The sequence below is a fragment of the Symphalangus syndactylus genome, chromosome 3 (assembly GCF_028878055.3).
Source record: "Symphalangus syndactylus isolate Jambi chromosome 3, NHGRI_mSymSyn1-v2.1_pri, whole genome shotgun sequence".
NCBI classification, from domain to species: domain Eukaryota; kingdom Metazoa; phylum Chordata; class Mammalia; order Primates; family Hylobatidae; genus Symphalangus; species Symphalangus syndactylus.
The window spans coordinates 114,135,482-114,151,499 of NC_072425.2; the positions used below are offsets into that span (position 1 = coordinate 114,135,482).

Here is a 16,018-nt window from a genome sequence, read left to right on the forward strand (position 1 = left end):
GATAAGAAATCACCTAAATTTTATATACAGGGGCCAGAATCTTCTTAGTGGAACATGGAAATAAGACAGACATTATTTTATTTTATTTTTGAGATGGAGTCTTGTTCCGTTGCCCAGGCTGTAGTACAGTGGTTCAATCTCAGCTCACTGCAACCTCTGCCTCGGGCATTCAAGTGATTCTCATGCCTCAGCCTCACAAGTAGCTGGGAAGTGCACACCATCACGCCCGGCTAATTTTTCTATTTTTAGTAGAGACAGGGTTTCGCCATGTTGACCAGGCTGGTCTCAAACTCCTGACCTCAAGTGATCTGCCCACCTTGGCATCCCAAAGTGCTGGGATTACAGGGCTGAGGCACAGCTCCTAGCCAAGACATACATTCTAATACAAATAACAAGGAACAAGAGAAACAAGACAGCCATTATGCAGATACATGGCAGGTCAAGGCTATTCTACCATGGGAGGGTGTGGTAGGCTGAATCATACTCCTTCCTACTGCCCCTGTCCTCCAAAAAATCCAAGTCCTAATCCCCAGAACCTGTAAATATTATTTTTATATGACAAAATAGGACTTTGAAGATTTAAAGTGAGAATCTTGAGAAAGTGAGGTTACTGTGATCGGCCCTAAATGCTATCACAAGAGGAGGAGAAGGCAATGGTACCACAGAGGCAGAGACTGGAGTGATGAAGCCACAAGGCAATAAATGCTGGCAGCCACCAGAACCTGGAAGGGTCAAGGAGTGGATTCTCCCCTCAAGCTGCCTAAGGGAGTGTGGCCTGGCGATACCTTGATCAGCCTTGTAATACAGCTTTTGAACTTCCAGCCTCCAGAACTGTGAGAGAATATATTTCTGTTGTTTTAAGTTGCTAAGTTTCTGCTAATTTATTACAGCTGTTATGGGAAACGAATACAGATTTTGGTACCTGGAAGGGAAATGTTGTTGTAACAAACACCTAAAAGTGGGAATGTGGCTGTAGAATTGGATAATGGGCAGAGGCTGGGAGAATTTTGAGGTGCATGCTAGTGAAGTCTAGATGGTCTTGAACAGACTGTTGGTAGAAATGTGGATTGTAGAGACTGCCCGTGAAGGCCCCGAAGGAAGTGAGAAGCATGGCAGAAAATGTCTGTATCATCTTAAAGAATATGTAAATTGTCATAAGCAGAATATTTTTAAAAATATCGAAAGTGATACTAGTGAGGGCCCCGAAAGAAAAGAGGAATATCTCATAAATAAATAAATAAATATTTATTCCAATGTTTCCTCCAGGAAATTGGAGGAAAGGTGATCCCTTTAATATAGTGGAAGAAAGCTTAGCAGAATTGTAGTCCTATGTTTGTGTGGAAAGCAAAACTTGTAAGGTGAGCTTGGATATTTAGCTGAGCAGATTTCCAAGCAAAGTGCTGAAGGAATGGCCTGGGTTCTTCTTGTTGCTTATAGTAATCATGAGAGAAGCAAGATACATTGAGGGAAGAACTGTTAAATAAAAGGGAACCCAGATTTGATGATTTGGGAAATCTCAGGCTATCTAGATCGCAAAAAATGTTAAAATTAGGACAGTCATTGTTAGCAAAGTGTGCTGTGCAGAGAAGGTCAAGGACAATGGCCTTCTCATTCCTGATTTCCCCACGGTGATGTGGCTTGATGTTTCTATTCTCACTTGTCATTGACACAGTGAGGGAGGCAAAACAGTGTGGACACAGCAGAATAGCCACATCCAGGATTTTGAACAGAATAAGTAAGGTATTGAACTGAAAACAATTTGGGGTAGATTTGGAATTTCTCACATTCTTAAAATGCTCCAATAATATTTTGTTTGGGTTCTTCTCAGTTTAAATATCACTTATGTGTAATGTGCTCTGACCAAGGGAGGTCATTGTGAGAATTTCAAAACAACCAAAGGCTGGAGACAAGTGGGTTGGGGGTTGGTTTTAATTTGGCAGTTGTAATTAATGGTCAATTTTAATAGTCTGTAATTGATGGCAACCTGCTGTGGTACATGTGTATTAAGCCTGGGAGAGCTGCTTTAAAAACTTATAGTCTTTTATTAGTATTTGATGACTAATTTTTACAACTTCTGTTAAATTTTAAACAGAGTGAGAATTAGGTCAATGGAAATGGTTCTCTTGTTTCTTTCTTTGAAACACATGGGACAGTGACAGTAGTCAAATTCCTAGTGTTATTTTGCTCTTTCTCCTACTCACATCTATCAGTTATTTAGAGCTTAAAAAGCTTGCAAGAGATAGGGAAGTGTTCTGTAGCTTTTCTGGATGGGTGAGATGAAAGGATAATGGTCACAACCTGACAGCGTTGACTGTCCTGTCCTGCATCGTCTCCTCAGCACCTACTCTATGTCTAGCACCATACCTCTTTGATCAATAAGCTGCTTGGCGTGGGTGGGATGGGGGAGGGATAAGAATCAAGGAGAGGGTACAGCTTGGAAACAGGGGCTTGGGGTGATAGAGAAAGCACAGTTGTCCCGTTAGAATTGGCTCTAACAAAGGCTTGTTTTTGTGATTGTTTGCAGAAAGATTATCACTTTGAATATACGGAATGTGATAGCAGTGGCTCCAGGTGGAGAGTTGCCATTCCAAATTCTGCAGTGGACTGCTCTGGCCTGCCTGACCCAGTGAGAGGCAAAGAATGCAGTATGTTTTGTCTTTTTGACCATTTGTTTTCTTGATTAAACAATTACCTCTTCATATTAGCCCTAGATATTAATTATAATGAATGTAGGAGACCTTACAAAAATAAGCATATGGCATCGATATCTAACAGAATAAATGCAGCCTTTCTCATCACTAGATGCCCTTATATCTCAAGTCTGTAATGAGACAAAGGCAATATTAAAGAATATTATTTTTTTTTAAAAAATATCTATTTTCTTATTTGAAACCATAGGAGGGCAGAGTGGCAAAGTTTCTTTTTAATGGATTTGTTCTTATTTTAAAAATGTTAAAAAATTCTGTTGAAATACACATAACTTAAAATTTACCATCGTCATCATTTCTATGTGTCTAGTTCAGGGACATTAAATATATTCATATTGTTTACTATCATTACCACCATCCATCCACAGAAATCTTTCATCTTGCAATGGATTTTATTTTAGCCATAGAAATAACTTATTTTTTTTTAATATAACCTACAGAGAGATTATAGAATTGCTGGATATCACATTCAACAGCTTGTCTTTTGGGAGGTTTGAAGTACAACATTATAAATTAATGGAGAAATATGAAATAAATGTAAATTTATTTTCACTTAAAACTTTACTTTTTAAAATCCTTTAATTTAGTGAGTTAGGGGTTCCTGCAGCAAAATAGTCGAGGGGTAGACTAAAGTTTGAAGCTGGAAATAAAAGAGAGGGAGTGTATTTGGGTTTTCCTGCAGTCTTCTAAGTGGTATTCCTAAAAGCTTAGTTTCTCTGTTCCCAAATGAAAGATCAGGTAAGCAAATTGTTAAGTGGATAACTAATTTCTTTCTATTCATAGAGAGCATTCCTCTGTCACTAGCTGGAGGAGTTTTAGCATGATTGGTAGATTTACTGATAAAAGGGAAACTGCAATAATCTTATGAGGAGAGTTAGGGAAAAATACCATTATTTCTTGGTGAATGATATTAATGAGTGAATTCAGGGGGAACCTGAGAGCCCCTCAAGTGGGCAGGTGAAAGCTTCAGTGTAGCAACAGTCTTAAGAGACAAGACTTAAGAGACAAGAACGTCTGTATAGAAGAAGTTGATGCAAGTGTGTGAAACCACTCGTGCAGAGGGTAGATGAGCTCTCAGTGACAGAGGAATGTGGTTGAAAGGGAAACAGAGCCTGAATCATACCTATGTAATTAGCCTACTGTAAATTTGCTTCAGTCACTTGCCTAGAAAAATTTATATATCATTTATCTATGTTTACTTTTCATTTGTTGGCTTATTCCTTGGTTTCCTTGTAACAACCCTATTCAAGTGGACTGCCTAATCATTTTTGAATGCCAACTTCATATCTAGGTGGTATGGTGGTCTTGGCTAGCGCTGGCTTTTGAGAACTGGTTGTTAGTTTGAAATGGGCCATTGTAGAGTATTGTATCCATGAAAACTGGCAAACACTACAAATTAAGGGCCTCCCTTCCCTTGGGAGCTAGATTTTAAATACTTATCAGCATAGCAGTGATTACATTTGTTGGCTAGTGGTCAAAAATCTGTTACAGAATTGATGCTTGCGTAGGAATTAGTTTTAGTTAAGTGTTGCCAGAGACATTTTTGCTCATTATATACTATAAGGTTCCACAGATAACATTTGGAATATGACACTCTAGCAAGCACTTTTCTAAAAATTCTGACTACTAATCAGGTCACTATTAGTTATTACTAACCTTAAAAGTGATTCTTGCTTTAAAAATGATAATACTTTTCTGATAATACTTCAAAAATAGTAATACTTTTGGCTGGGACATTTTTTATCTTTGTATTTTGTCTGAAGTCTGAATTTCCAAGTATTCCTGTATAGTATACTTACATTTGCTCTGGAATTTGTCGATCTGGCCTTAGATCTGTGAACATTTTCTTGTGTTAAAGACAAATTGTTTTAAAACTCACAAGTAAGTTAATAGGCTTAAGCAACTTAGAAGCACAATTCATAACTTTAACTGTGTCACTTAAACTAGTCATTAGTGTTTGGCTGCTGAAGGCAGTGTCATAGTAACTGGATATTTCTTCAGGAGCTTAGATTTTCTATTCCTAATAATAACTACCATTTCTCAAGTACTGATTATGTGCCAAACATTGTGCTTAGAGCTTATGTCATTATCCCATTGTATCCTCACAACAGCCATCTCAGATAACTAGGATCAGTGTTTCCATTTTATTAAAAAAGAAACTCACACTTACAGTGGTGAAGTAATTTACCTTATGTCATATAGCCCGGATGTGGCAGGTCTAGGATTCAAAGACAGACATGTCTGATTCTAGAGCCTGTGTCTTACCCACTGAGTTAACCTGCCACTCGAAGATGACAGCCTGGAGAAGCTTCCAGGTCTCCATAAGGGGGACATAAAACTCAGTGGTGGACCCACCAATTGACTCATACAGAAAAAGAAAATTAAGTAGTAGAACATGGCAACTTCAAGTAAGTGAAGAATATTTAGGAGAGTGATTGTGTGGAACATGATTTACACAGATCTTAAATGTCTCAAAATAAAATGAAACCCAGAATTTGGCCTTTGTGGGAATTGCTAAAAATTCTTTAAAATGTAATTGGGTATCTCTTTTCTTCTTTCTCAGAAAGAAGCAGTGGGGGAGGCCTTTCCTGCGGAAAAGGATTATAGGAATGTTTATGAAGCAGTTGGAAATTTTTTCAGATAATTGATTGGCAAGCTATATTATATATTTGTTTTTTAAAGATTACATAAGATCTGGCTGCAAGGCTCCTCTGAGTGAAGTTAATGAGAAGTCAGGTATCAGTTTTTGTTGTTCTAGAACCCTGGGGTATATGTGACTCTGAAGCTTACAGGGCTCAGGAAATAGCATGAAGAGGCTTCTGGTTAGTTGACACTGATCCCCATTGTCCTTTTGTCCTCTCTGCTGTGGAGAACTCATCAGTTGCTTAGTGCTTCTCTGGGCAGGCCACTGAGATGATCTCATCTCTCTCCTCCTCTCTGCTAGCTGCAGGCTCAGGCACAGGGAACATTGGCACTTCTCTTAAGGCCCTGGTGCCAAGAGTTTAGCATCTGTGGGCATCATCCATCATTCAAGGTCTTGCAAGTAGCATGCCATTCGTGAACCACAACACTCTTTGTTTTAATCTCAGACCAAAGGGATATAACCCCTGTTCCAATCCATCTCTTCTTCACTGTTGGGTCATTCTCCTCATTTATTCTTGAAGAACAATGGCTTCTAAAATCTTTCCTTGAACCTCTCAGTTTCACTGGATGCTCTTAGATCATCAGAGAGGGTAGAGCAGTTTCCTGGGCTATGTTCTCTCTTTCTTTCTCATTTGGGACAAAGCCCTTTTGCTTCAAACCAAACCTTAGAAATAAAGGTCTGATCTGGGGTATAAGTAAGGAGGGAGTTCCTTTACATATTTTTCAGACAAGTCTGGAACTCTGAAGGGGAAATACACATAATATATTTCTCCCTTTTATATTCTCACATTTATTTGGGGAGTATAGCTCTTCAATTGCTTATTCTTTAAAATATATCTGAGTCCATGACTTCAGGTACAACCTTAATATACCATGTTGTTTTCCTATTTTTTCCATTAATTTGTTCTTCAGCTATACAACACACCACTTTCTAAACAAAGATGATTAAGATATCTTTAATTTAGGAAAGCATCAAATCAGTCATAGTCTTAGGGACTTTGTTTAATCTTGTGCTTTAGTATTTAGAATATGTGAATCAATAATTCATATGAAGTAATACATATAAATGTATATAGAAGTGTATATATGTATGTATAATGTCTGTTGTATATATGTGTGTATAGTTTTTGTATTTCTCATACAGAGTATAGTGAATTAATTTGGCTTCCAACGTGACTTTTATATATTTATGCATATAAATGTTTATAGTCTAGTATTTGAATAATTTGTTATAAACTTCTAATATTTAGTTGTTTTAGATAAAGTGCTATACGCAGACAAGTAAAAAAAATCGAATACAGACTTTTTTTTTCTCAAATCTATTGGTATAACCCATATTTAATGGACCTTAAGAAATAAGCAGACTTACACTATCTGCACAAAATAGACTTTAAGTCAAAAACTGTCACAAGGGACAAGGAAGTTAATTACATAATGATAAAAGGGTCAACTCAACATGAAGAGAGAATAATTATTAATATATATGCACTCAAAATCAGAACATCTAAATATATAAAGCAAACATTGACAGTTCTAAAGGGAAAAATAGACAGTAATACAATAATAGTAGGAGAATTAAATATCCTACTTACAGTAATAGACAGATCATGTGGACAGAAAAATCAGTAAAGAAACAGCAAGCTGGGCGCAGTAGCTCACACCTGTAATCCCAGCACTTTGGGAGGCCGAGGTGGATGGATCGTGAGGTCAGGAGTTCGAGACCAGCCTGGCCAACATAGTGAAACCCCGTCTCTTCTAAAAATACAAAAAAATCAGCCAGGTGTGGTGGCATGCACCTGTAGTCCCAGCTACTTGGGAGGCTGAGGCGGGAGAATCGCTTGAACCTGGGAGGCAGAGGTTGCAGTGAGCTGAGACTGTGCCGTTGTATTCCAGCCTGGGTGACAGAGCGAGACTCCATCTCAAAAACAAACAAAAACAAAACCAGCAGACTTAAACAGCTTTATAGACCAAATGGATCTAACAGGTATGCACAGAACATTCCACCCAAAACTAGCAGAATGCATGTTCTTTTCAAACACATGAAACATTCTCCAGGATAAATCATATACTAGGTCACAAAATGATTCTTAACAAATTTAAGAAGACTGAAATCATTCCAAATATTTTTTCTGACTACAATGGAGTGAAACCAGAAATCAACAACAAAAGGAAAATGGGAAAGTTGATAAATACATGGAAATTAAACCACACTCTTATACAACCATTGGGTCAAAGAAGAAATCATAGGGAAATTAGAAAATATTTTGAGACAAATGAAAATGGAAACAAAAAATAGTAAAACTTACTTGATGCAGCAAAAGCAGTTTATAGCAATAAGTACCTACAGTAAGAAAAGACATATTTCAAGCAGCCTAACATTACAAGTCAAGGAACTAGCAAAAGAATAAACTGCTAAGCTAAAAACTGGCCTAAGGAAGGAAATAATGAAGATTAGAGCAAAATATAGCAAACTGAATTTAATAGCACATTAAAAGAATAATATGTCATGACCAAGTGGGATTTATCACTGGGATTCAAGAAGGAGTTAACATATGCAGCTCAATCAATGTGATATACCACATAATTAGGATGAAAGACAAAAGCCACATGATCATCTCAATAGATGCAGAAAGAACACTTGACAAAATTCAATACTCTTTTATGATACAAACTCTTAACTTAGGCATAGAAGGAAATTACCTCAACACAGTAAATGCCATATAGGACAAGCACATAGCTAATCTTATACTCAGTTGTGAAAAACTGAAAGCTTTTTTTTCTAAGATCTGGCATAAGGCAAGAATCCCGTTCACCTTCACCACTTCTATTCAACATAATACTGAAGGTCCTAGCCAAAGCAATTAGGCAAGAAAAAGAAATAAAAGGCATACAAATCAGAAAGGGAGGAGCAAAATTATTTCCGTTTGCAGATGATATGATCTTATGTGTAGAAAACCCTAGAGACTCTACACACATACACAAAAACCTGTTAGAACTAGTAAATAAAGTCAGCAAAGCTATAAGATGCAAAATAAACTTTAAACAGTTGCATTTCTATACACTAATAATGAACTATCCAAAGAGAAATCAAGAAAACAATCCTATGTATAATAGCATCGAAAATAATGAAATACTTAAGAATAAACTTAAGGAGGTGACAGACTTGTACATTGAAAATGATAAACGCTGATTAAAGAAAGCAGACACAAATAAATGGAAAGTTATCCCATGCTCATAGATTGGAATACTTAGTATTATTAAAATATTCTTACTACTCAAAGTCATCTACAGATTTAATGCAATCTCTATTAAAACCTCAAGAATCTCTAGAAATAGAAAAAAAATCCTAAACTCATATGGAACCACAAAAGATTCTGAATAGACAAAGCAATTTTGAGCAAAAAGAACAAAGCTGGAAGCATCACACTTTCTGAGCTGTGTATGTTAATTCTCTTAGGCTCTCTGAGGTGAATTCTGAAGGAAGAAGTTCTTTAACCTGATGCAAGTGACATTCCAGGTGTAGGAAACAGGATGAAGGTGCCAAGTGGAGCAGCATCTGGTTTTCCTGGGTGCTGTATGAGATCTGGATGGCTGGCACTCAGGGAGAATGTGGGAAGGGCCAGAGATTCTGGCAACTCAGTCGGCTGGCTCCTCTCTGTCCTACCAAGGACTCTGGACTTTGACCTGGAGACAGCCATTCACAGGTGGTTAAGGGGGTTAAATAAGGTGATAAATGTGATCTACAGTCCTGGAATCATAATTATACAATAATATAGCAATGGTAATAATGGCTAAAATAATAATAAAAAATAATAGCCAATCTTTACTTGCTATATGCCAGGTATAATTGTAAATGCTTTACCTGCATTCATTCCAATTCATTTAGTCATTACAACAGTCTTGTAAAGTAGATATTTTTATTAATTCGCCTTTCCCCCCCACTTTTTAAAAAGCAGATTAGGAAACTAAAACAATAGCTCAGAGTCACAAATTTAGGTAAAAGGGGGAACTGAGATTTGAAACCAGGAAGCCTAGAATTTGGGTCTATGTTCTTAATGTCTATGGGACTGTCTCTTTGGAATACACTGCTAGTATATATTGAACAAGTGCTTATCCCCATCCTGAGGCATCTGCACACCCCTAACATTCACCTCTTGATAGAAATGTGACGCAAATTAATATCCTGGAGAGATATATGGACTTTTTAAAAGATGACATCTAAAGGCTCAGATATGTTGTTTTGTGGGTCATTTTTAATTGATTAATGTTCTCTTTATAGATTGTATTCTTATTTTTTGAGGATTTATAAAAATAAATTTTTTAGAGATGAGTCTTGCTATGCTGCCCAGGCTGGAGTGCAGTGGCTATTCACAGGCACAATCAGTTTACTATGGTCTCAAAACCTTGGGCTCAAGTGATCCTTCTGCCTCAGCTTCCTGAATAGCTAGGTACCTAACACCATACCTGGTAGTAGATTTTATTCTTAATTGTCTATATTTTTCAAAAAGATGAGAGAATAACATTTAGAATTTAGGAGATGTTTGTTGCTATATCCTCATATACAATGATAAGTTGATTAGCCAGTGTTTTTTTTTCCCCATACCTAACATATTGTTTGGTACTTGATCTATAGAATATGTTTTCATTGTTTAATCGGTATTAGGAAAAAATGACACTTTTTTCAACTATAGAATTTCTTCCTAGAGGAGAATAAACTCCTAATGGACAGAATATGTAATCCTCTCATGGCTCCTAAGAAAGCTGCAGAACACTGGAATGTTTGTAGACTGAGTAACTTTTGTGCCACCAAATTAGAGATTGACTTTAGTGTTTTATTTTTGTAGGTGAAACACAAAGGTCTAATCAGATTTGTAAAAATTTATTCTATACATAAAGGGACAAATTGATATACAAAATGCTGTCAAATAGTTTGTCCTCTGACGGCTTAGTTTGGAATGTTGCTACATTGAGTTCCAGGTGTGTGAAGACAAAGTTAAATCTCCTTAGTAACACACAAGTGATAGCTGAAAGGTTAGAATGAATCAGATTGGGAGATGAGATGAAAACAGTTGAGAGAAGCTGAATATCAGACTTTAGGTCAATCGTATTGTTTGATGGGAGCTATGGTTGAGGGAACTTCTCTGAAAAAAGTGTTTTATGAGGAGATGAGAAAACTCAGCCCTCAAAACTGCAGAATCAAGGTAGAAGTAGAAGGTGACTGACACTTTCTAAGGAAGAGGAAAAGTTTAGGATGATAAGAATCAAAGTGGTAGGGCATAATTGAAAGTTGAGAAAACTGATTTCACGGATGTATTGTTCTGCCCCCTTGGGTGACCTCATCACATACTCTGAACATTTTTCTTCCCTTGACCTTCACTGTTGTCTTTTTTCTGTAAGCCTTGTGTCATCCTGTGCCCAATGAACTTAGATTTCTCTTCTCCCCTCCGCCATCAAACATTGAAGTCAAGAAGCTGCAATAAAATACATTTCTATTTTTTCTTTCAGAGATTAAACATTCCTTAGTTAGCTTTTCTTATAAAAAGATATGAACTTTAAATCTAGCCTCTGCTAATTTAATGGGGATTACTATCTGTGGTGTCACACGGATCAGTTTTCTTGCCAGGAGGTGACGTCTACTTTTATTTTTTTATTTTTTATGTTTTATTTTTGGGGGATGGAGTCTCGCTTTGTCGCCCAGGCTGGCAGGAGCCTGTAGTCCCAGCTACTCGGGAGGCTGAGGCAGGAGAATGGCATGAACCCGGGAGGCAGAGCTTGCAGTGAGCCTAGATCGCGCCACTGCACTCCAGCCTGGACTTCTACTTTTAAATTCTCAAGTTTGTGGCTGATAAGTCCTAAGAAATGCAGTGATAGTCATACAGTTCCACTTAATAGGGCTATGTGAAGACCCACTGGAAAGGATGTTGGATGTGAAATTAGTTTTCAGAAATATAGAGGCAGTACTTTTCACTAAATAGCGTTTTCAGGGAACATTGAGTTAGGAAATGCTAGCTAGAATGGGTTCATATTACTGTACTCTTTTGTGTGTCTCCATTTCATTTTTGTTTTGTAAAATGAAAGATGAAAACAGATTTCTTTTTCTTCTCTGAGAATTTCATAAGTAACTTACAAATTATATCCCTGTGTCCTACAACTTCACCCCCAACTCTTAGTGAAAAATTAAAAATTGTTATTGGTGGTATCGGGCTTTAAGATTTCAGTTCTGATAATTTTATCATACCACTTCAGAGCTGACATAGCAGCTTTGCATCTGTTACTTCAGATGGCTAAGTGATGGGACACTGCTGGAGCTAGAACTCATGTCCTGTGACTTTTAAGGCAGAGTTCTTTTTTTTTTCCCCTTTTATTTTTGTTTTCTTTTTTCTTTTTCTTTTCTTTTTTTTTTTTTTTGTTTTCTGCAGAGTTCTTTTCTAATGCTATTATTTTTCACTTGAAGACAGTGGATTTTTCTCAGTTTAGTTATAGTAGAATCTTCTGGCTGCATGGTAACCGTGGGGTTATTGGGTAGAGAGTCATGGAGTCTGTTAGAAAGTCTGTCACTAGAAACAGTAGAAAAGTTGAACTCGGTTCTGCTCTGATTTTAGTTATTTCTAGCCGTCTGCTAGCTTTTGAATGTGTTTGCTCTTGCTTTTCTAGTTCTTTTAATTGTGATGTTAGGGTGTCAATTTTGGATCTTTCCTGCTTTCTCTTATGGGCATTTAGTGCTATAAATTTCCCTCTACACACTGCTTTGAATGTGTCCCAGAGATTCTGGTATGTTGTGTCTTTGTTCTCGTTGGTTTCAAAGAACGTCTTTATTTCTGCCTTAATTGCATTATGTACCCCGTAGTCATTCCGGAGCAGGTTGTTCAGTTTCCATGTAGTTGAGCAGTTCTGAGTGAGTTTCTTAATCCTGAGTTCTAGTTTGATTGCACTGTGGTCTGAGAGACAGTTTAAAAAACACTTCAAAAAATTAATGAATCCAGGAGCTGGTTTTTTGAAAAGATCAACAAAATTGATAGACCGCTAGCAAGACTAATAAAGAAGAAAAGAGAGAAGAATCAAATAGATGCAATAAAAAATGAAAAAGGGGGTATCACCACCAATCCCACAGAAATACAATCTACCATCAGAGAATACTACAAACACCTCTATGCAAATAAACTAGAAAATCTAGAAGAAATGGATAAATTCCTTGACAAATACACCCTCCCAAGACTAAACCAGGAAGAAGTTGAATCTCTGAATAGACCAATAACAGGCTCTGAAATTGTGGCAATAATCAATAGCTTACCAACCAAAAAGAGTCCAGGACCTGATGGATTCACAGCCGAATTCTACCAGAGGTACAAGGAGGAACTGGTACCATTCCTTCTGAAACTATTCCAATCAATAGAAAAAGAGGGAATCCTCCCTAACACATTTTATGAGGCCAGCATCGTCCTAATACCAAAGCCTGGCAGAGACACAACCAAAAAAGAGAATTTCAGACCAATATCCTTGATGAACATTGATGCAAAAATCCTCAATAAAATACTGGCAAACCGAATCCAGCAGCACATCAAAAAGCTTATCCACCATGATCAAGTGGGCTTCATCCCTGGGATGCAAGGCTGGTTCAACATATGCAAATCAATAAATGTAATCCAGCATATAAACAGAACCAAAGACAAAAACCACATGATTATCTCAATAGATGCAGAAAAGGCCTTTGACAAAATTCAACAACGCTTCATGCTAAAAACTCTCAATAAATTAGGTATTGATGGGACGTATCTCAAAATAATAAGAGCTATCTATGACATACCCACAGCCAATATCATACTGAATGGGCAAAAACTGGAAGCATGCCCTTTGAAAACTGGCAGAAGACAGGGATGCCCTCTCTCACCACTCCTATTCAACATAGTGCTGGAAGTTCTGGCCAGGGCAATCAGGCAGGAGAAGGAAATAAAGGGTATTCAATTAGGAAAAGAGGAAGTCAAATTGTCCCTGTTTGCAGATGACATGATTGTATATCTAGAAAACCCCATTGTCACAGTCCAAAATCTCCTTAAGCTGATTAGCAACTTCAGCAAAGTCTCAGGATACAAAATCAATGTACAAAAATCACAAGCATTCTTGTACACCAATCACAGACAAACAGAGAGCCAAATCATGAGTGAAGTCCCATTCACAATTGCTTCCAAGAGAATAAAATATCTAGGAATCCAACTTACAAGGGATGTGAAGGACCTCTTCAAGGAGAACTACAAACCACTGCTCAATGAAATAAAAGAGGATACAAACAAATGGAAGAACATTCCATGCTCATGGGTTGGAAGAATCAATATCGTGAAAATGGCCATACTGCCCAAGGTAATTTATAGATTCAATGCCATCCCCATCAAGCTACCAATGACTTTCTTCGCAGAATTGGAAAAAACTACTTTAAAGTTCGTATGGAACCAAAAAAGAGCCCGCATTGCCAAGTCAATGCTAAGCCAAAAGAACAAAGCTGGAGGCATCACGCTACCTGACTTCAAACTATACTACAAGGCTACAGTAACCAAAACAGCATGATACTGGTACCACAACAGAGACATAGATCAAGGGAACAGAACAGAGCCCTCAGAAATAATGCCAAATATCTACAACTATCTGATCTTTGACAAACCTGACAAAAACAAGCAATGGGAAAAGGATTCCCTATTTAATAAATGGTGCTGGGAAAACTGGCTAGCCATGTGTAGAAAGCTGAAACTGGATCCCTTCCTTACACCTTATACAAAAATTAATTCGAGATGGATTAAAGACTGAAATGTTAGACCTAAAACCATAAAAACCCTAGAAGAAAACCTAGGCAATACCATTCAGGGCATAGGCATGGGCAAGGACTTCATGTCTAAAACACCAAAAGCAATGGCCACAAAAGCCAAAATTGACAAATGGGATCTAATTAAACTAAAGAGCTTCTGCACAGCAAAAGAAATTACCATCAGAGTGAACAGGCAACCTACAAAATGGGAGAAGATTTTCACAACCTACTCATCTGACAAATGGCTAATATCCAGAATCTACAATGAACTCAAACAAATTTACAAGAAAAAAAAACCCATCAAAAAGTGGGCAAAGGACATGAACAGACACTTCTCAAAAGAAGACATTTATGCAGCCAAAAAACACATGCAAAAATGCTCATCATCACTGGCCATCAGAGAAATGCAAATCAAAACCACAGTGAGATACCATCTCACACCAGTTAGAATGGCCATCATTAAAAAGTCAGGGAACAACAGGTGCTGGAGAGGATGTGGAGAAATAGGAACACTTTTACACTGTTGGTGGGACTGTAAACTAGTTCAACCATTGTGGAAGTCAGTATGGCGATTCCTCAGGGATCCAGAACTAGAAATACCATTTGACCCAGCCATCTCATTACTGGGTATATACCCAAAGGACTATAAATCATGCTGCTATAAAGACACATGCACATGTATGTTTATTGCGGCACTATTCACAATAGCAAAGACTTGGAACCAACCCAAATGTCCAACAACGATAGACTAGATTAAGAAAATGTGGCACATATACGCCATGGAATACTATGCAGCCATAAAAAATGATGAGTTCATGTCCTTTGTAGGGACATGGATGAAACTGGAAACCATCATTCTCAGTAAACTATCGCAAGGACAAAAAACCAAACACCACATGTTCTCACTCATAGGTGGGAATTGAACAATGAGAACTCATGGACACAGGAAGGGGAACATCACACTCCGGGGACTGTTGTGGAGTGGGGGTAGGGGAGAGGGACAGCATGAGGAGATATACCTAATGCTAAATGACGAGTTAATGGGTGCAGCAAACCAACATGGCACATGGATACATATGTAACAAACCGGCACATGGATACATATGTAACAAACCTGCACATTGTGCACATGTACCCTAAAACCTAAAGTATAATAATAATAATAATAATAAAAAGAAAAGTTGAACTCGGTTGCTTATGGTTACACAGAAGAAGAAACTTGGAATCTGAATTGGGATGGTTTGGATCAGATAATCTCAAAGGTCTCTTTTGGTGGTTTTGATTATTTTAATTGTTATTATTACATATCACAGATTTATTCATTCTGTGATCAAATCATGCTTCAAATCACATTACTTGTGAATTATAGTGCAATACTAATATATCTTCTTAATGCTCATGAGTATTCTTTTCTGATAGGAATATTGCAATGTCTGCCACTATTAGTATTTGGACAGTGTTACCTTCCTTTCTCCTCTTCCAGCCTTAAATTGAACATGACAGATAGTTGATGCACTCAAAACCAGCTTTCATTGTTGCCTTGTGTATTTTGACATGAAAACTACCTTCAGGATAAAAAAAAAAATCCCAATTAGAGAGAACAAGAATTCCCTTCAGCCAGGGGAAAACTCTTCCTTACTGTGAGTAAGAGAGTATCAGCAAGAAATGGCCTGTTTTAATGTACTGTTTGACTTTCCCTATCAGACTTTTATTTTTGTAAAATGAGAATTATAGATTACTTTTTCTTCTCTAAGAATTTCACAAATAACAACTTAAAAGGACGGTGTTCAAGTGCTGTCCTTATCACTGGTACTGAAGGAGGAAGAAGATGTGAGATTTGCTGGATTCAATATGTTGTTCAGTCTCTCTTAGA

At 37.3% G+C, this 16,018-nt stretch overlaps 1 protein-coding gene across 8 annotated transcripts in view; it reads left to right on the plus strand.

Moving 5' to 3' along the window:
* The window catches only part of ELAPOR2 (endosome-lysosome associated apoptosis and autophagy regulator family member 2), a 276,913-nt gene that overhangs the window by 90,525 nt on the left and 170,370 nt on the right, over positions 1-16,018 (plus strand). For 7 of the 8 annotated variants that reach the window (XM_063634909.1, XM_055272846.2, XM_063634921.1 and 4 more), the window contains exon 2: positions 2,525-2,645. The exons of the other annotated variant lie outside the window; for it this stretch is intronic. In XM_063634909.1, coding sequence (XP_063490979.1) covers positions 2,525-2,645 — 121 coding nt within the window. The remainder of the gene's footprint in view (positions 1-2,524; positions 2,646-16,018) is intronic. 8 annotated transcript variants of the gene reach the window in all.